The sequence below is a fragment of the Aquarana catesbeiana genome, linkage group LG11, assembly GCF_042186555.1.
Source record: "Aquarana catesbeiana isolate 2022-GZ linkage group LG11, ASM4218655v1, whole genome shotgun sequence".
Classification (NCBI taxonomy): Eukaryota; Metazoa; Chordata; class Amphibia; order Anura; family Ranidae; genus Aquarana; species Aquarana catesbeiana.
Genome location: NC_133334.1, coordinates 240521971 through 240538299, shown reverse-complemented (window position 1 = coordinate 240538299; position 16329 = coordinate 240521971). Strand labels below are relative to the sequence as shown.

Genomic DNA, 16329 nt, shown 5'->3' with positions numbered 1-16329 from the left:
TTACATATTGATTAAGGTAAACTCATCATGGGAGAAACATGAAGGCTGCCATTGCTGATCCCTTTAACATATGCTAGCTACCTTGCTGTTATGGTAACCCTTTGGCTTTAGTACTTAGAGCCACTTGTCTGGGACAAGTATGCTAATATGGAATTTTTCTGACTTTACGCATCTGTATACTTTTTTCAAGTGGTTACAAAAATTTCCGCTCTCCCAGTCCAGTCTATGTTGTTAACATATGTGAGATGACCTCAGCCTTCCACCACTTCACAAGCCACACCTTCTGACATGTTTCGCCCAACCCATCGGAGCTTAGTCATAGAGGTCCAGGTGGGTGAATTTAAAGTCAAAATCTGGGCTGCTTTCAAATGATTATTATTTCTCTCTTTTGAAAAGGCCCTTACTGTCCTCTCATACAAAGCAGAACTGCCGGTCCTGCATTGTACATAATGACAATAGAAAACTGCAACTGACCTGCAGTGAAGTGACTTTGGAGACCACATATCACATATAGAGAAGAAAGCCTGTGGGAATGAGGAATAGGACAAGTATTTGAGCTTATTCCTTCCTCCCCCCTAGCCAAAGGGCACTTAATAGTTTTAAAATCTGGGCTGCATTTAAGTGTATCCATGTAGTGGGGCCCCTCCTGAACAGCATGGATACATGTAAAGGTATCTCCACCTTTGGCAACATTTACATGTTACTTCTGTAATTCGGGTGTGACATGTTGCTAAGCACCCCACCCCTCACCCCCTGGCACCACTATGACAATAGGCAGGGGTTCCTCTCCCCCACAGCCATTGTCAAATTTGGAGCCCACACAACTACGGCATTTATTCTCAGAGGGACTATGATGGTGCTGATCAGCACCCTTGTCGTCTATTGTCACTTACTGCAGCTCAGTAAATGATAGCCTGTACAGAGGTACTGTATGGGCAGAGAGCTATCGAAAGTGTCTTCAGGAGCCTGACATTGCACCCATGATTCACTGATCATGGGTACAATGCTTTGTAAAAGATAATAAATGCACATTTTTTTTACCTGCAAAAATGTGCATTGATTATTTTTTATTTTCTTAAAGGTAGACTTAACCTTTAAATGCAGCCCAGGTTTTAAAATTATTAGGGCCAGTGGGCTAGCATAATAGCCAGACAACTTGGGGAAAACAATGGCAGCCCCCATATTCCTCACGGTACAGTTTTTTTTTAATTCCATCCAACATGTTTTCTTTTAGTTGCAGTTTCTGTTGTAGAGTTTCTAGCTCTGTTTGGCTCTAGCTTTTTTTTCATTTACTTCCTATCCCGGTGACTACACAGCCAGGGGAAATCTCTCTAAAGGACTTAAAGGCACTCGGCAGCAATAAAACATTTTTATTAGAATGAAGTATAGCTAAAACACTTTACATTTTTCCATGTGTCCCTTTATTAGGTTTTTTCTCACTTCGAAGCAACGTCTGGAGAAAATTTCTCGAATGGGGCCACAGAAAGCAATAGAAACCTGAAGGATGTTTTACCGTTCCACTGGCTATCCAAATAGAAAATGTTTTGGCTGGAGTTATACTTTAAATACACAATCTAATATTCTGGTTTCTCTAGTTACCTGCATTTATTTAAAATGGAACTTTATTCTCTTGGAAAATAAATGAAAGTAATTTTGCAGCTCAGTTTCCTACCTTATTCATGCTCCACTGATATCAAAATCCACTCCCTCAGTCACCCAAAAAGCGTAGTTATGGGGCACACATGGCAGTCTCCATCTCCCCATTCCTGATTCTGACCAGTCAATTGGCAGACCCAACTTGCATAGAAATTTCAGGTAACTGAATTAACAGATCAGAGAAGTGGGGAAGCACAAACAATGTACACAGCACAAATTATACATTTTATTTAAAAGTAGTGCACAGTCTTTTATCTAAAGATCTAAAATCTAAAGTTATTATAGGGGAATCAATCCAAATATAATCCCTCCAACGTTGATTTGTCTGCCACAGTACCACTAGTACAGAAAACGGCCTGCTGTTGATCTTGCAGGTATTAGCAACTAAACACTAATGACTTTAAAGACCTACAGATCTCTGCATTACTTGTAGCTATAGACACCAGAGACCTGTTCAAAATTAAAACAGGCTACAGGTCACTCACCCCTACAGCATTTATTTTATTTTATTTTAAGAGGTAGCAGTAGAGTGGTGCCGGACATGGATTTTTGCAGGTTATCAAAATGTGGACAAAGATAATTACTTGAGCCCAATTGGCCTGTATTTAACAGCTCACTACAGAAAAGGGGATCCCCCAGGAGGATACATTCACCCGAGTTCAGAAATCCAAGTGTAATAGAGAGCCAAATAAAAAATCCTTAGGAGTCCAAAGTCTCTATTGTTCAACAAGTTACATCAAGCAGAGCAAAAGGCAACCAACGCGTTTTGGGGGCCACACAATCCCCCTTCATTAGGGCCGTTAATATTGATTTGGCCACTTTTATTGTGAACATCGGCACTGACTTTTGTTTATAACATCCCCTGCCTGCAGGAGTAGTTTTGCTTCCATTCAACATTCTGCCACTAAACCCAGCCCTGATTAAGGGGGATTGTGCAGCCCCCAAAATTAGTTTGCTAGCTTTTGCCCTGCTTGTTGTAGCCAGTTGAACAAAAAAGACTTTGAACTTCCAGGAATTTTTCATATGGCCTATTACATTCATTTTTTTTTTTTTTTTTGCCAGATTGTTCTGACAAAGGGACCAATGTTCTTTTTACCCGACTGTAAGGCTGGGTTCACAATTATGCAAATTGGATGTGGATTTCTACGGATCCAATTTGCCAGAAAGGAGAGCCAGTTCACACAACTCCAGGGCGGCCGTGGTCCACATTTGGAAAGGGTCCTGTGCATCTTTGGCTCTGAATTTGGTGTGATTTCAGGCATAAATTTGGACCTGATTTGCACCTGAATCGGTGTACAATGACAGACCGGATCCCTGCTGTGAGCCTCTGTGGACATGCCCAGAGACACACTCTTTGTCCTTCTCACATTTGGCCTCTGCAACACCACCCTACAACACCATCAACTGCAACACCACCTTACACAGGACCCTGTCTCTGTGTAGCCTCTTCCACTTCTGGACCAAACACACCTGTCCTTATTAAATTACTCGGTTGTTCTACCATTTTCAGACTGCTGGGTGCCCTTTCTATTCCATAACTGGTTTTCCCAATGCCACATACACACTAGCTTTCCCTATGGCCCTGTGACACTATATACTTTTTTGAGGACTTCTCGAAGAATATCCCAAATCAATTTTTGGGGTTTTTGAAGAGAACCTTTCTTTACCTCAAGCATGTAAGCATGGTTGTATCTTCATAATTAACTCTATCAGCTGTCTTCAACACACTTCTCCTTTCCCATAAATGGGGTCAATTGCTAAAAGTGTAGACATACTCTTTTCAAAGTGATTTTTCATTTATCGTAGTGAACAAGGTGAATGTTTGCTAACTTCAATCATTCAACGTGTTTTTTTGTTTCCTTAAACATGATTGGGTATTCTTTGCATAGTGAATTTTAACTTGGCTTCACCTCATTCACTAAGTAAGTAAAAATTTACTTTGCAAAATGAACATGCTGTACTCCTTTAGCTACAGTTTTAAGCTTGAGTAGACTAAACATTGCTGTTACTCACAAATAGTCAACTGCTAAGCCTTCCTCTTCAACCACTCCCTCTGACTGCTGACATCTGCACAGATCTCTGACACATCATCATCATTGGGAATAGCATTGGTGTCATGGAGGTGCTTGCTGCAGCACTCTTTATGCTAGGAGGGGCAAGATGGCAGCACACATTGGGGGAATAATTGTGTCCTAGGGGACAGACTGTAGTAGGGTTTTTGTTCACTGTTTATAAGCTGAAACATTTATATTTGGCAGAGGTGTATTAAAGTGGTGTTCCGGCCAAAATTATACTTTTTAGATAAAAATACCCATATAATACACAAGCTTAATGTTTCTAGTAAAGTTAGTCTGTAAACTAAGGTCTGTTTTCTTAGTTTATAGCAGTAGTTTGTTATTTTATAAACTTACAGCAGGCCGTGGCCATCTTAAGTCTGGGCATCTGAAGCCAGACTGTATTTCTTCCTGGATCTCATCCTTGCAGATCTCGCACATGCTCAGTGCAGCACAAGCAGTGTAATAGGTTTCAGGTCAGGTTTCCATAGCAACGGCAGTGTCAGAGGGAGTTGCCGCCCCTTCCCAGAAGGCATTGCAAACAGGAAATGATGCAATGAGCCACGGCTAGGGAGGAGGAAGTGAAAAATGAATACAGCAGATATACAGTAGGTGCTGAGAATTTTTTTTTTAAAATATCCAATTCGTTTGCAGTGCACAGTTTAGTGAGGGATGCTGAAGAGTTGTAAAAGTGGGTGGAACTCCACTTTAAACTTTGAAAAAAGAAAGGGTTGAAAGAGTTTAATAAATTACAACAGCCATTCAAGTGATTTTTAATAATTACCGTATCTACAAAGTACAGCAAATAAGGAATAAATCAACAACACTGTAGCTCCTAGCACAAATAAAATGAGCAAAGAAAAAAAAAATCTTGTTATGTTGGGTTTTATATTCTACTGGTGTTATTATGATCCCCTGTTTTTTCTGTGACTCTTTTATTACAACATGCATGTATTCCAGCATTACATTAAAAAATCAACACCTCTTGCAACTGAAAAACAGATTATAAGAGGTGCTATTTTTATTTTTTGGCCCACATTTAAGGTTTTACTGGCAGGAGGTCTGAGACATATTTTATTATATTTTATTTTTTGAACTTAGATTCACAGATATTAAAGATTCATCTGGGAAACTTGACCTCAACCTGCTTTCTCCATCGAAGAAGGACTATTGGGCCATGTTAGCCTACAACCGTTCCAAGCTGTGCAACGTTCTTTTCTCCAAGGAGCTGAACCGCCGCCTCTCTCCCTATGGGGTGACGTCCAACACGCTGCATCCGGGAAATATGATGTATTCCTCTATTCATCGGAGCTGGTGGGGGTACACAATGCTGTTTGCTTTGGTTCGACCCTTTACAAAGTCCATGGTGAGTGAACTTTTTTACATATTTTTAGCGTTTTTGGCTTGAGATCAAAGTGTATTGAAAATCCAGATGTTCATGTTTGTATTAGCCTTTGATACCTGTAAGCCTTGTGTCGGTAGTTTAAATGGCAACTCAGACGCCACAATCTCAGGACAATCCTCTAAGTATCCAGTCCAGTTTCAAGTTCCGTTGCAGTAGAGATCTTTATTGTTCTGATAATTTGATGATGTGCAATACATTTTGTCTGCAGAGTGGAGACAAGAGAAATGTGATAGGGTAGAATCATTAAAACAGTTTTTTTAGGATCTCAGCACATAAAGATAAATTGAAAAACAGTACAGGCTTTGGCTGAGATGTTTTGGACATGTGTTTACCCAAAAAAAGAGATGAGTGGTGAGAAGAGCATGGTGACCTTTGACCTTTTCCAGTTATAGATTTCAAGTGCAAAATTGTCTGTTTATTCTTTTCAAAGCTAGAATTGTAGAAATGGGGCTGTTTAGTGCTTTAAAGAAGTATGATGTTCTTTAAATGTGTTATGGATTATATCAGAATTTTAGTTACTTTTAGCAAAAATTGCTATTTTATATAACCATGTTCCAGTACCTGCATGTTCGGGCAAGAGTTAGTCTAACTATAACGTTTTCATTACTACTGTGGACAACTTTGATGCAGATCCTTCAAAAATGAAGGCTATTGAAATATTGAGAATAATAAGTTACAAACATACTGTACTGTGAAGTGAACAAGTTACAATAGATTCATACTTATAGAATAGTCATACTATGTATATGTTTTTTTTGCATTGTTTAAAGAAATATTTTGGCAGTTGAGTTGTTTTCTAATAACACCTTAAGTAAAATGTCTAAATGGTATTTAATGTTAAAATATACTCACTTATTTTTTTTAGTTTTGCTTAATATTTAAAAGGTTTGATCCTTTTCTGGGTCTTTTGCTATGGAGAATCCAGAATTATGGTAACACTGCCCCCTTTGTGAAAATCCAATGGGAAGATATAGTGTGTGTGTGCCACAGAAATTACAGTAGGGACCAGTGGCCAAAATGAGTAGTAGATCAAAGCCTTTCTCCAAAATGAACAAAAAATAATTCCATGTTAAAAGACTCCCCTTTGTAAACCCATTTTACTAAAAGTTATAGGCCATTGCTTCTAAAGCAAATGATTTAGACATAGATTGTGTTCGCTTTCACGTTTGTTTTAGGAACTGTACATGTAATTATTCTTTAAATGTGTTCTTGCGTCATTTAACTCTGGAACTTAAATAAGTTTAAAGCATAATGAGGTATTTCTCCTAAGAGCATTCTGTACCTGCTAATTTTTGACAAAAAGTTCTCTAGTTCCTGCCCTTTATTGTTGAGTTGGGTTGGCATGGGACTGCAGAAGGAAATGTGAATTGTGAATTTGGGGGAACTTGTAGATTGCTTTTTTATTTTGTTCTTGCTTTTTAAGATGCAGACTTAATAAAAACAATCAAATTTAAAGGGAAGAAGACCCTTTTAGAGATAACATAAGTGATATGAGCTTTCATAGTGTGTGTGTGTGTGTGGATTAGGTTGGACCCTTCCTGTTGAATTTGTTGTGATGTAGCTTGTAAACAACATTAGCTTGATCTGCTGGCATATTCATGATAGAGTTTCCTATTGGGTATTCCACACAGGACATTTTAATGAGAAACTCTGAGCTCAACAAACAAATGTCTTTTGTTTATGGGTTTCTTTCTTTTTGTAGTTTTTACGTGAATCATATGGTGGTGGTGGTGGAGAAATGGCTGTGGACAGAGGGGGCTGCAGACCAAAAATGAGAAGCCTGACCATTACCAAAGCTGGGCTACATCAGGGAAGGGAAAGGCTGGGTCCAGACCCAGGAAGCATGATCACTGTATGACCAGAGTGGAAAATGGCAGAGCTGCTGCAGCGGCAGGTGAGACCAGAGATGGATGCTAGAGGAGCAGCGGGTACGAGGCTGAGCTACAAGGTGTCCGGACACCACAGGCTCCTCCACGGCCACGTCACACGCTCCGACCGCAGGCAGACATTGGCAAAGCCTGATGGATCAAATGGATCAGAGCAGGAGATGTGATGAGTATCACAGCAGGTGCTGGAGCTTGAGAGAGATACGATTACATGTTTCGGGGTTTAACCCCTTCCTCAGATAACACGCTCAAGATCTAGCATAGAACAGGGATTTTATAGTCACGAGGCGGGACAACCAATCGATCTTCTTTCCAATCATCAAATACCTGGATATCGTAACAAATATCATGGAAAAACATTTTAAAAACAAAAATAAATATTAATGTTAATTCAACACTGTTTATCAAATGAATAGTAACAATATAAAAAAATATATATATATAGAAATCAATATACATATATATATATATATATATATATATATATATATATATATATATATATTTACATACATACACACGCACATACAAATCCATTCAGTATTGAAAAAAGTGATTGGACACATGTACTCGGACACAGCTCATAAACCACCAGCATTTTTTTTTTTTTTAAATATGATACAATCCTCAAAAACAGAAAATGATGCAAACGGGACCAGCAAGTTGACAATAACTTATAATTTATGAATCAATGAGGGTATGGGAATCCAACTCCTCATTTAACCCATGGAGTGAGAGAGAATTTATTTTATATATCTACATTGTTTCCCTTTTGCATAATAACGAGAATCTCTCGTTATCTGTAAGGGACCCCTTGGGGATGTGTTCAATTGCTAGAACTGTCATGGCCTTGAAATCTCTCGCATGATGTTGAGAGAAATGTCTTGGCACACTATGTTGGACCAGGCCTTTCTGTATAAATCTGCGATGTTTGCCTACCCTGGTGTGCAACGTGCATATGGTCCGGCCTACATATAATACATTACATGAACATTTGAGCACATAGGCTACAAACTGAGTTGAACAAGTGATAAACTGTCTGACATAATCTTTGCCCGCCCTATCTGTAATGGTATTCCAACTCCATGTGGAATTGAGGTGTACAAGGAGCACACGTCAAAGGACGCCCATAGGTATTGATTCTCACACCTATACTCATGTAAGATTTCAATAATGTGTCCCGTGGTTTTTAATGTTTTTCCATGATATTCCTTACAATATCCAGGTATTGGATGATTGGTGGTGGATCGATTGGTTATCCCGCCTCGTGACTATAAAATCCCTGTTCTGTGCTGGATCTTGAGCGTGTTATCTGAGGAAGGGGTTAAACCCTGAAACATGTAATCATATACCGCTCAAGTTCCGGCACCTGCTGTGATACTCATCACATCTCCTGCTCTGATCCATTTGATCCATCAGGCTTTGCCGGTGTCTGCCTGCAGTTGGAGCGTGTGACATGGCTGGGGAGGAGTCCTGTGGTGTCCGGACACCTTGCAGCTCAACCTCATACCGATGCCCCTCCAGCATCCATCTCTGGTCTCACCTGCTGCTGCAGCGGCTTTGCCATTTTCCACTCTGGTCATACAGTGATTGTGCTTCCTGGATCTGGACCCAGACTTTCCCCTCCCTGATGTAGCTCAGCTTTGGTTATGGTTACTGCTCCCAGCTGTTGGAAAGTGTTTTCAGGCTTCCCATTTTTGGTCTGCAGCCCCCTCTGTCCACAGCCCTCATGGAAGCGGGACAGCCATTTCTCCACCACCTTTTGGCTCCATTGCTGGCACTATTACAGTGAGTTTGGCCATTCTGACGATTTTTCCCATTTGTACTGTGTACTGGTTACATGTTTTATCAGCAATAAACTGTTTTAAATTTCACATGGATTCATCTCCAGTTGATTCCTTGCCACCTCCTGGATCTGCACTTCCCAATTCTGTTGATTTTGTCTGTTTCTCATTTGGTCATTTGAGTGCGGAAGCAGCGGTCCAGTGTGACTTTTATAATTACTTTGGCTCCTTGGTTTACGTTCTGCGCTTGGCTCCCTGTTGGAATTTTTACTGATGGTAAAGTACTTATAATGAACATTTAGAATGAAAAAGGTAATTTAAGGGCATTGGGATTGGTCATACCAATTGTTTCATTTCTCCCAGGAAGATTTAACCAACTGTTTACCAACAGATAAGGCAAAAGGCAATTTGAACGTAGCATGAGTGTGGATTAGTTGAATCACTTCAATAATGGAAGGTGTTTGGGAATCTTTCCAGTGTCTAACCAATGACAGACGAGTTGCAAGTAAAATATGGATGATTGGTCCTTTTATTTTGGGTGGCACTTTATCTAAACCCAAGTAGAATAAAGCTGTGTAAAAGGAGATGGGGATTGTGAGTCCGTAGATCTTATTGATCAGTCAGAATAGTGCTATCCAAAGGGATGGTAGTTTTGGGCAAGTCCACAGTATGTGGTGAAGTGTACCAATATTGCCGCAATCCCTCTAAGATAAGGGTGATGACTGCGGCGAGAATTTGGATATGCTATAGGAAGTCAGATACCATCTTAATAATATTTTCTGAGTGAGTTCCTGCATATTAATGGTTTTAGTGGAAGAGTAGGTGGATCTGAGTGCAGCTTGCCACTGCTCAGATGAATATACTGATCCTAGTTGGTGTTCCCAGGTGTGATAGATGACGATTTACTAAATTTACCATTTTTATTAAGCGTGTTGTACATTGAGGCTATGCCCTATAACTTTGGTATTAGGTGAAGTAAGAAATTGAACAATTCTCCATGGCAATGAGAAATTGGTTGACTGAGTTGAGCATAAAAAGTGTGATATTTGTAAGTATGTGAAATATTCAGAGGAGGGTGTGCCATATTCTGTTTGTAATGCTCTAAAGGTTTTAGTAGCTGGACCTACTAGAATGTCATCCAGCAGTCTGATCCCTTTATCTATTGACAGTTTTTGTTTAACAAAAAAAAATGTAAACTAAAGCTGGTCGAATTTCTTGGAAATCCTTTCATTCTACCCATGTATGTTCTGCAAAAGCTCAGTGAGTGTTTTGACAAGTTGAGCAACTGAAATACAAAAACAGACATTTCCTCTTCACTAGAGTCCATGTTTGAAATTTTTTGTTGAAGAACACTTGTCATTACTGTCCTCACTTTCTCCAGGTTGGTTCAGAAGGGCAATTCAAAGGGTATTAAAGACATTTTCTTATTTGTGTATTTCTGTGAATAGAGAATAGATTTATTTTTGACATTGTCAATTCAAAAAAAGATTGGTATTTGAAATGTGACATATTTTGTTTTGGATAGAATTAGGAGTTGGCAACACTGTCCTTTTTTTTCCTTTCTATTAGTGCTAAAAACCATTGTTTAAGGACCTAAAGTAAGGGGAAATCCAAATTTAGAGTTGTTGCAGAAACAGGAATACACGTGTATTGTAATGGGTACCCTTGTTGAAGTAACTACAGTCTAAGACAGTGATGGTGAACCCTGGCACCCCAGATGTTTTGGAACTACATTTCTCATGATGCTCAACTACACTGCAGAGTGCATGAGCATTATGGGAAATGTAGTTCCAAAACATCTGGGATGCCAAGGTTCACCATCACTGGTGTAAGAGATAATTTTTTGGGAGAGATTTGGCAGTTAACTGTAGTGTGAGAATTACAAGGGGGTAGTGTGAAGTTTAGTGTTAAAGGTGGATCTAAAGATTTCCTATAAGTTCACCAGTTCACTGTGGCCTCTCGGTGTAATGCAGAACATACAAAAATAAAGCATATTGTATAATAACATGAGACCATATTGACAGTTTTTTTAACTCTATTTAAAATTGTGATGTCAAGTATTCACTATAGTACACACAAAAACACGTAAACTAAGCACTTTGAGCATTTTATGTGTTTTAACAAGTAGAGCAACTGCAATACACTTTGAGCATATTATGTGTTTCAAGTAGAGCAACTGCAATACAAAAAAAAGAAATTTCCTATTCACTAGATTCCATGTTTGAAACTTTTTGTTGACTAAGAACACTTGTCGTTACTGTCATCAACTTCTCCAGGTTGGTTCAGAAGGGCAATTCAAAGGGTGTACTCAAAGCTCACCAAACATTTTAAACTATTCCTTGTGGGCATCCTAGAAAAATAGCTAATCTCTACTAAACTGTCAAACTTCAATATCCAATAGGTTCATAGACATTTTGCTGAAACCATCCATTAGCTGATGCATAATCCTCTTTGATGTCCTCAGAGCAGTCATCTGAAATAGTTGGGAGTCTTAGAGCCCACGTCCTATTATCACACACTCACTGCAGCCTCTAATAGAACCAAATATTGTTTTTGGCAGCACTGGGAGTTGAAAGAATATCAAGTGTTAGGGGGCAGCAAGCGCTTAGCAGATGTTACAACAAGCTAAAATTAATAAAGAGGGAAAAAAAAAAAAACCTCTCTTTCTAACATTTGAAAGTGGGTCAGGTTTGTTGAAGTTCTGAGACTATTGGGTTACGTTTCCTGTTTCGGTGCAAAGCCAGCCATTGTGCAAGAACTTTAACAGATGTGCTGTTCCCCTTTTTTAATAGATGGGAATAAAAACCCTGGTTCTGTTGCAGAGTTATAAATTACAGTGAGAAAGCTCAAGCTGTCACTGTGTTAACCTTAACTCGCCAGAGCAGCGTGATTCTGCCCTCGAATAACCTGATGCCGAAAGATTTATAACTCAAAAAATGTAACAGATTCCAGAAAGGATGGAGATGTGTTGACTCCACTGTCAGAGAGAGATGAACATTTCAGACTCTGTACAGAGAAAACATTTTTCTAAGATACATTCCAATTCCATCGGGAGCGATCCCACAAAATGGCACAGTGTTTGTGTTATACAAGCAAACCAACATGACATGACTGCAAATTCAAAGAAATTATGGCAGGTTTTGGTTCTGTGCTTGTTCTTTTTTTTTTTCTTTTCTTTTGTAACAAGAATGATCTTATTTGTGTACTTCTGTGAATAGCGGAGAGATCGATTCTTGATGTCATCAATTCTAAATTTAAAAGATTAGTATTTGAAGTGTGACATTTTTTGTTTTGGAGAGTGTTAGGAGGGGTTAGCAACACTGTCCATTTTTTTCCTTTCTATTAGTGCTAAAAACCATTGTTCGACGACTTAAAGTAGTAGTGTGAAGTTTAGTGTTAAGGGGACATGGAGGAACAGTGTAAGGATTAGTGTTAGGGTTACATGAAGGGGTAATGTTAAGGTTACATGGGTGGGGTAGTTTTACATGGCTTCGTATGCCGGGACAAATAGGCACTGAAGATTCCCATGACACTATCCCTGCAGATGATTTAGGCTAAGGGAAGGACAGCTCCTTTTTGAAGAAAGTTGCTATATAAGACCTCCACTAATGGATGCCTTAGGTGTAACATAATTCTCCTGTGTTTGGAACTATGTCTAGTCCTCTCCTATGTGAACTAATTAGGACCTGATTACATATAGGCAATTGTCTATGCCTCTCATTCTAAACTTCCGTTAATACGTAATCGGCAGTATTTGGGAAGTATAAATAAGATCTTTCATCTTTGAGGTGTCCTGTTGGGTCTCCCACCTGTTGCTTTGGTACCCACGTGGGGGGCCATGTATGCTGTATGCAGTGTTGCTGAAGGGATTACTGTAGTATACTCATGTATCCTGATGAAGCTTAATTTTGGCAAAACACGTTGATACATGAGGATCTCTTTTTCACTGGACTTATCAAGCAAGAGTACTGTAATTGTTTCATGTACAGTTGATCCATTAAGCACCATAATTGCTTTTATGAAATTCTCTGTTTTTAAAGACTATGTATAATAAAAATTACATTTTATTTAAGACTCCTTGTCTGGCCTATATAGTCTGACTTTTTCTCTAGTTTTGGTAGCTTGTGGGTTGGAGGTTACATAGAGAAATAATGTGACAGTTTGAGGGCTAAAGGAATGGTTAATGTGTTAATGTAAGGTGTTCTGTTTACAGGGAGGGGTAAGGTAAGGGTTACATGGAGAGTTTATTTGAGATTTCGGGTTACAGAGAAGGTTAAAGTCTTTGTAAAAAAATACCGGTTCTCATTTCACGATACTGAAAGCTAGAGTATCAGTAATATACCATTATTTGAGATAAATTGCAGTAAAAATTTCTATTTCCCTGACAAGTCGTGTCCAGTTGGAAAGAAAACATAGGCGTCAGAAGAAATCTTTTAATAATTTTACTACATAAATAGATGGTTATAGCAGTACTAGTTTATTTGGTTCTTAACAGAGGATTTGGCAGAGTGCTATCTATCTCTGTTTTTACTATACAAGATTTTATGTACAAGTTTTTGCCAAAGTTCTTAATATCAGAGGCGCAGGCGGTAGGTGTGTTTTTGTCTGTAAATGTGTAGATAACAATTCTAAAAAAGTTTTATTTTTATCTAAGTTTGTCAATCTTCAAATGCATGCTTACCCAAACAAAGGCAAATTTGTTAGTAAAAGGCAAAGTATTGTTAGTAATAGTGATTTTGTCTCGTATTACTGAATTTAGAATTTGTGTACAGTATTTTAAAGCTGTTTTTAGCCAAATAGGTTTGAAGACTAACTCAAAGTTGTTTTGAAAACAGTTCTCTTCTGTGGAGAACCTTTTCATGTTAATGAGGTTCTCCATGATGCCTAAAGTTTGGTTTGCCATATACAGTTTGTTAAGTACCAGCTAATCAACTGATTCAAGCATCACTTTCATTGATAGAGCCATATAGGAATTAACTGCAGAGAAATTATGTGCACTTCTGATCATCTGCAGTGGTTGTGATTATACTCAGAGGTGTATGCTGCAAACCCTCTGCAAATCATTGAATCACTGCCAATCCGTCACATTTCTCATGTCAGGGAACATTTTCTTCATAGATCAAGTAGAAGCACACCTCAAGGCGAGACAGGTAGATTTGATGTTCTTGGTGCAAGTTCCAACCATGTGCATGTTACCTTTCCTTGTTTGAAACTTGCCACCTCAAGGTGAGCTTTAAATATTGAAGCACCCTTTATGATTTGAGTCAAGAGCTCTGTCTAGACCTGCTGAGGTTAGGTTGACTGGCTGCAGCCATTCCCTATTAAAAACCATTCATTACCTTCAGCATTTAAGGTGCAGGATCTAATATAGCAAGCAGTCCACACAAGAACAGCTAATGCTATATAATGCCAATGAAGCTACATGTATTGTGATTTTTTAACAGAATAGGTAATCAGCTAAATGATCAGACAGATAAAAAAACGTAACTTCCAGTTTACTGGAACATAGGGCTGCGTAGCATAGTCTCTCTAAGACAATAGAACAGAAGAGCCCAAGGTGCAGGGCACCCATTTAGCATCTCAGTCTTTAGTCCCCGTTTAAAATTCATGTCTATTTTTTTGCCCTCACCACCTCCTCCAGGAGGCATGTGTAATCACTACAACCTAATGGCGGAGTTCCTGCCTCCATAGCTCCAATTGTATCCAGGTAAATCTGAATAATTCCGTCTGAAGCTTATTGGCAGCTGTCAATAGGTTTGATGGCTTGTCCAGGCTCATCTTTTTCTTAGAAAAGTATTATTAGAACAACTCTTTGAGATTAGTGTCTTGTGGGCTGGTGTTGAAGAAACATCTGATTTTCTGGCCATGGAAACATCCACACACAACAGGAGAGTCAAACACCACATCTTTGGTTCTAGTACAGGGAGCTTGACTCCTGACAGTGGCACATTCTAGTTTACCAGCTTGCTCTGTGTACAGTTGGGGCAGTCTCTCACACAATGGGCCAACTCCTGACAGCTCCAGCACAGGAATGGTGACCTTGCCCACCTTGGACTCGTCCAAAGCGGTGTTTACCTTTTCCACCCTGTTAAGAGTCCTTGTCTTCTGCTGAGAAGTGCAGAATCACCATATAGCTTTTCCATCTAGGGTGTTAATTGCCAGTTCTGCCTGCCGCGTGAGCAGGATTCCATATTATCAGATCAGGTCCTGCAATCTCTTAGCCTAATCGCACTTTATTGTTGTAGGGGTGGTAGGTTGCCTGCTTCTCTCAGGGGTGGTTTTGCTGGATGCCGTGCATTTGCCACTCCTATCACCATTGTCTGACATAGCCAATCTTGATTGTGGATGCCAAGTTCAGATGACTGGACAGGGAGTAACTGCAACTTGCATTTTGCTAAATAGATGTAAAGTTAGAAGCAATAATACACTGCAGAATAAAAAAGCCATGCAAACATAGACAGTTCACAGCAATATCTTTATGACTTAATCAGGGTAACATGTGGCTGTATAGCGGAGTCAAGCTGAGAATCACTCTTACAGTAAAACAGTTCAAAACAAAGCCCCCTGTGGTTAACCTCATAAACAACGTGCCTCTGCGGGCCAGGTTAGCTCTGGTAACCTAGGTGAACGGCTGAAGGGATCAGTAGCTCAGGGACAAAGGGCCACTTCACTGGAACCGGAGCACTCTGGCAACTGGGTGGGGAGATCCCCACAACGCTTTTCAGGAAAAACTGCATCATAATAGGTTCTAGAGTGGCTACCCGTATTCTGGTTGTAATAGCAGAGGGCCTTTCACCTTGCTGCAGATCACTTGCCCAGCTACTATTGCCTCAGGTGTAGCCTCTATGAGCCATTGAGAGAGGAAAGCTGAGGGATTTTTATTCCCTGGGCATGTCCAGGAACCAAGGAATAATACTCCCTGGGCATGTCCAGGAACCAAGGAATCTATACACCCTGGGCATGTCCAGGAACCAAGGAATCTATACTCCTTAGGCATTTCCAGGACCAAGGCATTTATACTCCATGGACATGTCCAGGAACCAAGGAATAATACTCCCTGTGTATGTCCAGGAACCAAGGAATCTATACTCCCTAGGCATGTCCAGGAACCAAGGAATTTATACTCCATGGACATGTCCAGGAACCAAGGAATTAATATTCCCTGTCCAGGAACCAAGGAATTTATACTCTCTGAGCATGTCCAGGGAGTTTTGAGAAATTAGAGTGAAAGGGGCCTGCACCTGCATCTGAGTATGGTGAGTAAATTGGCCATCCACTACAGTTATTAAAAGCTTGGGTGGAAAACCTTTCCAAATGTTAGTGATTTAATAAAAGGGACTGTAATACAGTAATGTAGCTATATTTTGTATATAAACCAGCAATATGTGCACTATTTTTGTAGACTTCAGAGGACATTACAGTTTGATAAATTACATTTTGAAAAAAGACATTTTTTTTCAAATAAAACACATTCCAAAATGTACCTGTTTATCGTGTATAAATATAATGGGGTTAATTTACTAAAACTGAAGGGTGCAAAATCT

The 16329-nt window shown here is 39.5% G+C and overlaps 1 protein-coding gene across 1 annotated transcript in view; it reads left to right on the top strand.

The window, feature by feature from the left end:
- Positions 1-16329, top strand: part of WWOX (WW domain containing oxidoreductase) — a 1355656-nt gene that overhangs the window by 371484 nt on the left and 967843 nt on the right. The window contains exon 9 of the mRNA XM_073605546.1: positions 4812-5076. Within this exon, the coding sequence (XP_073461647.1) occupies positions 4812-5076 (265 nt within the window). The remainder of the gene's footprint in view (positions 1-4811; positions 5077-16329) is intronic.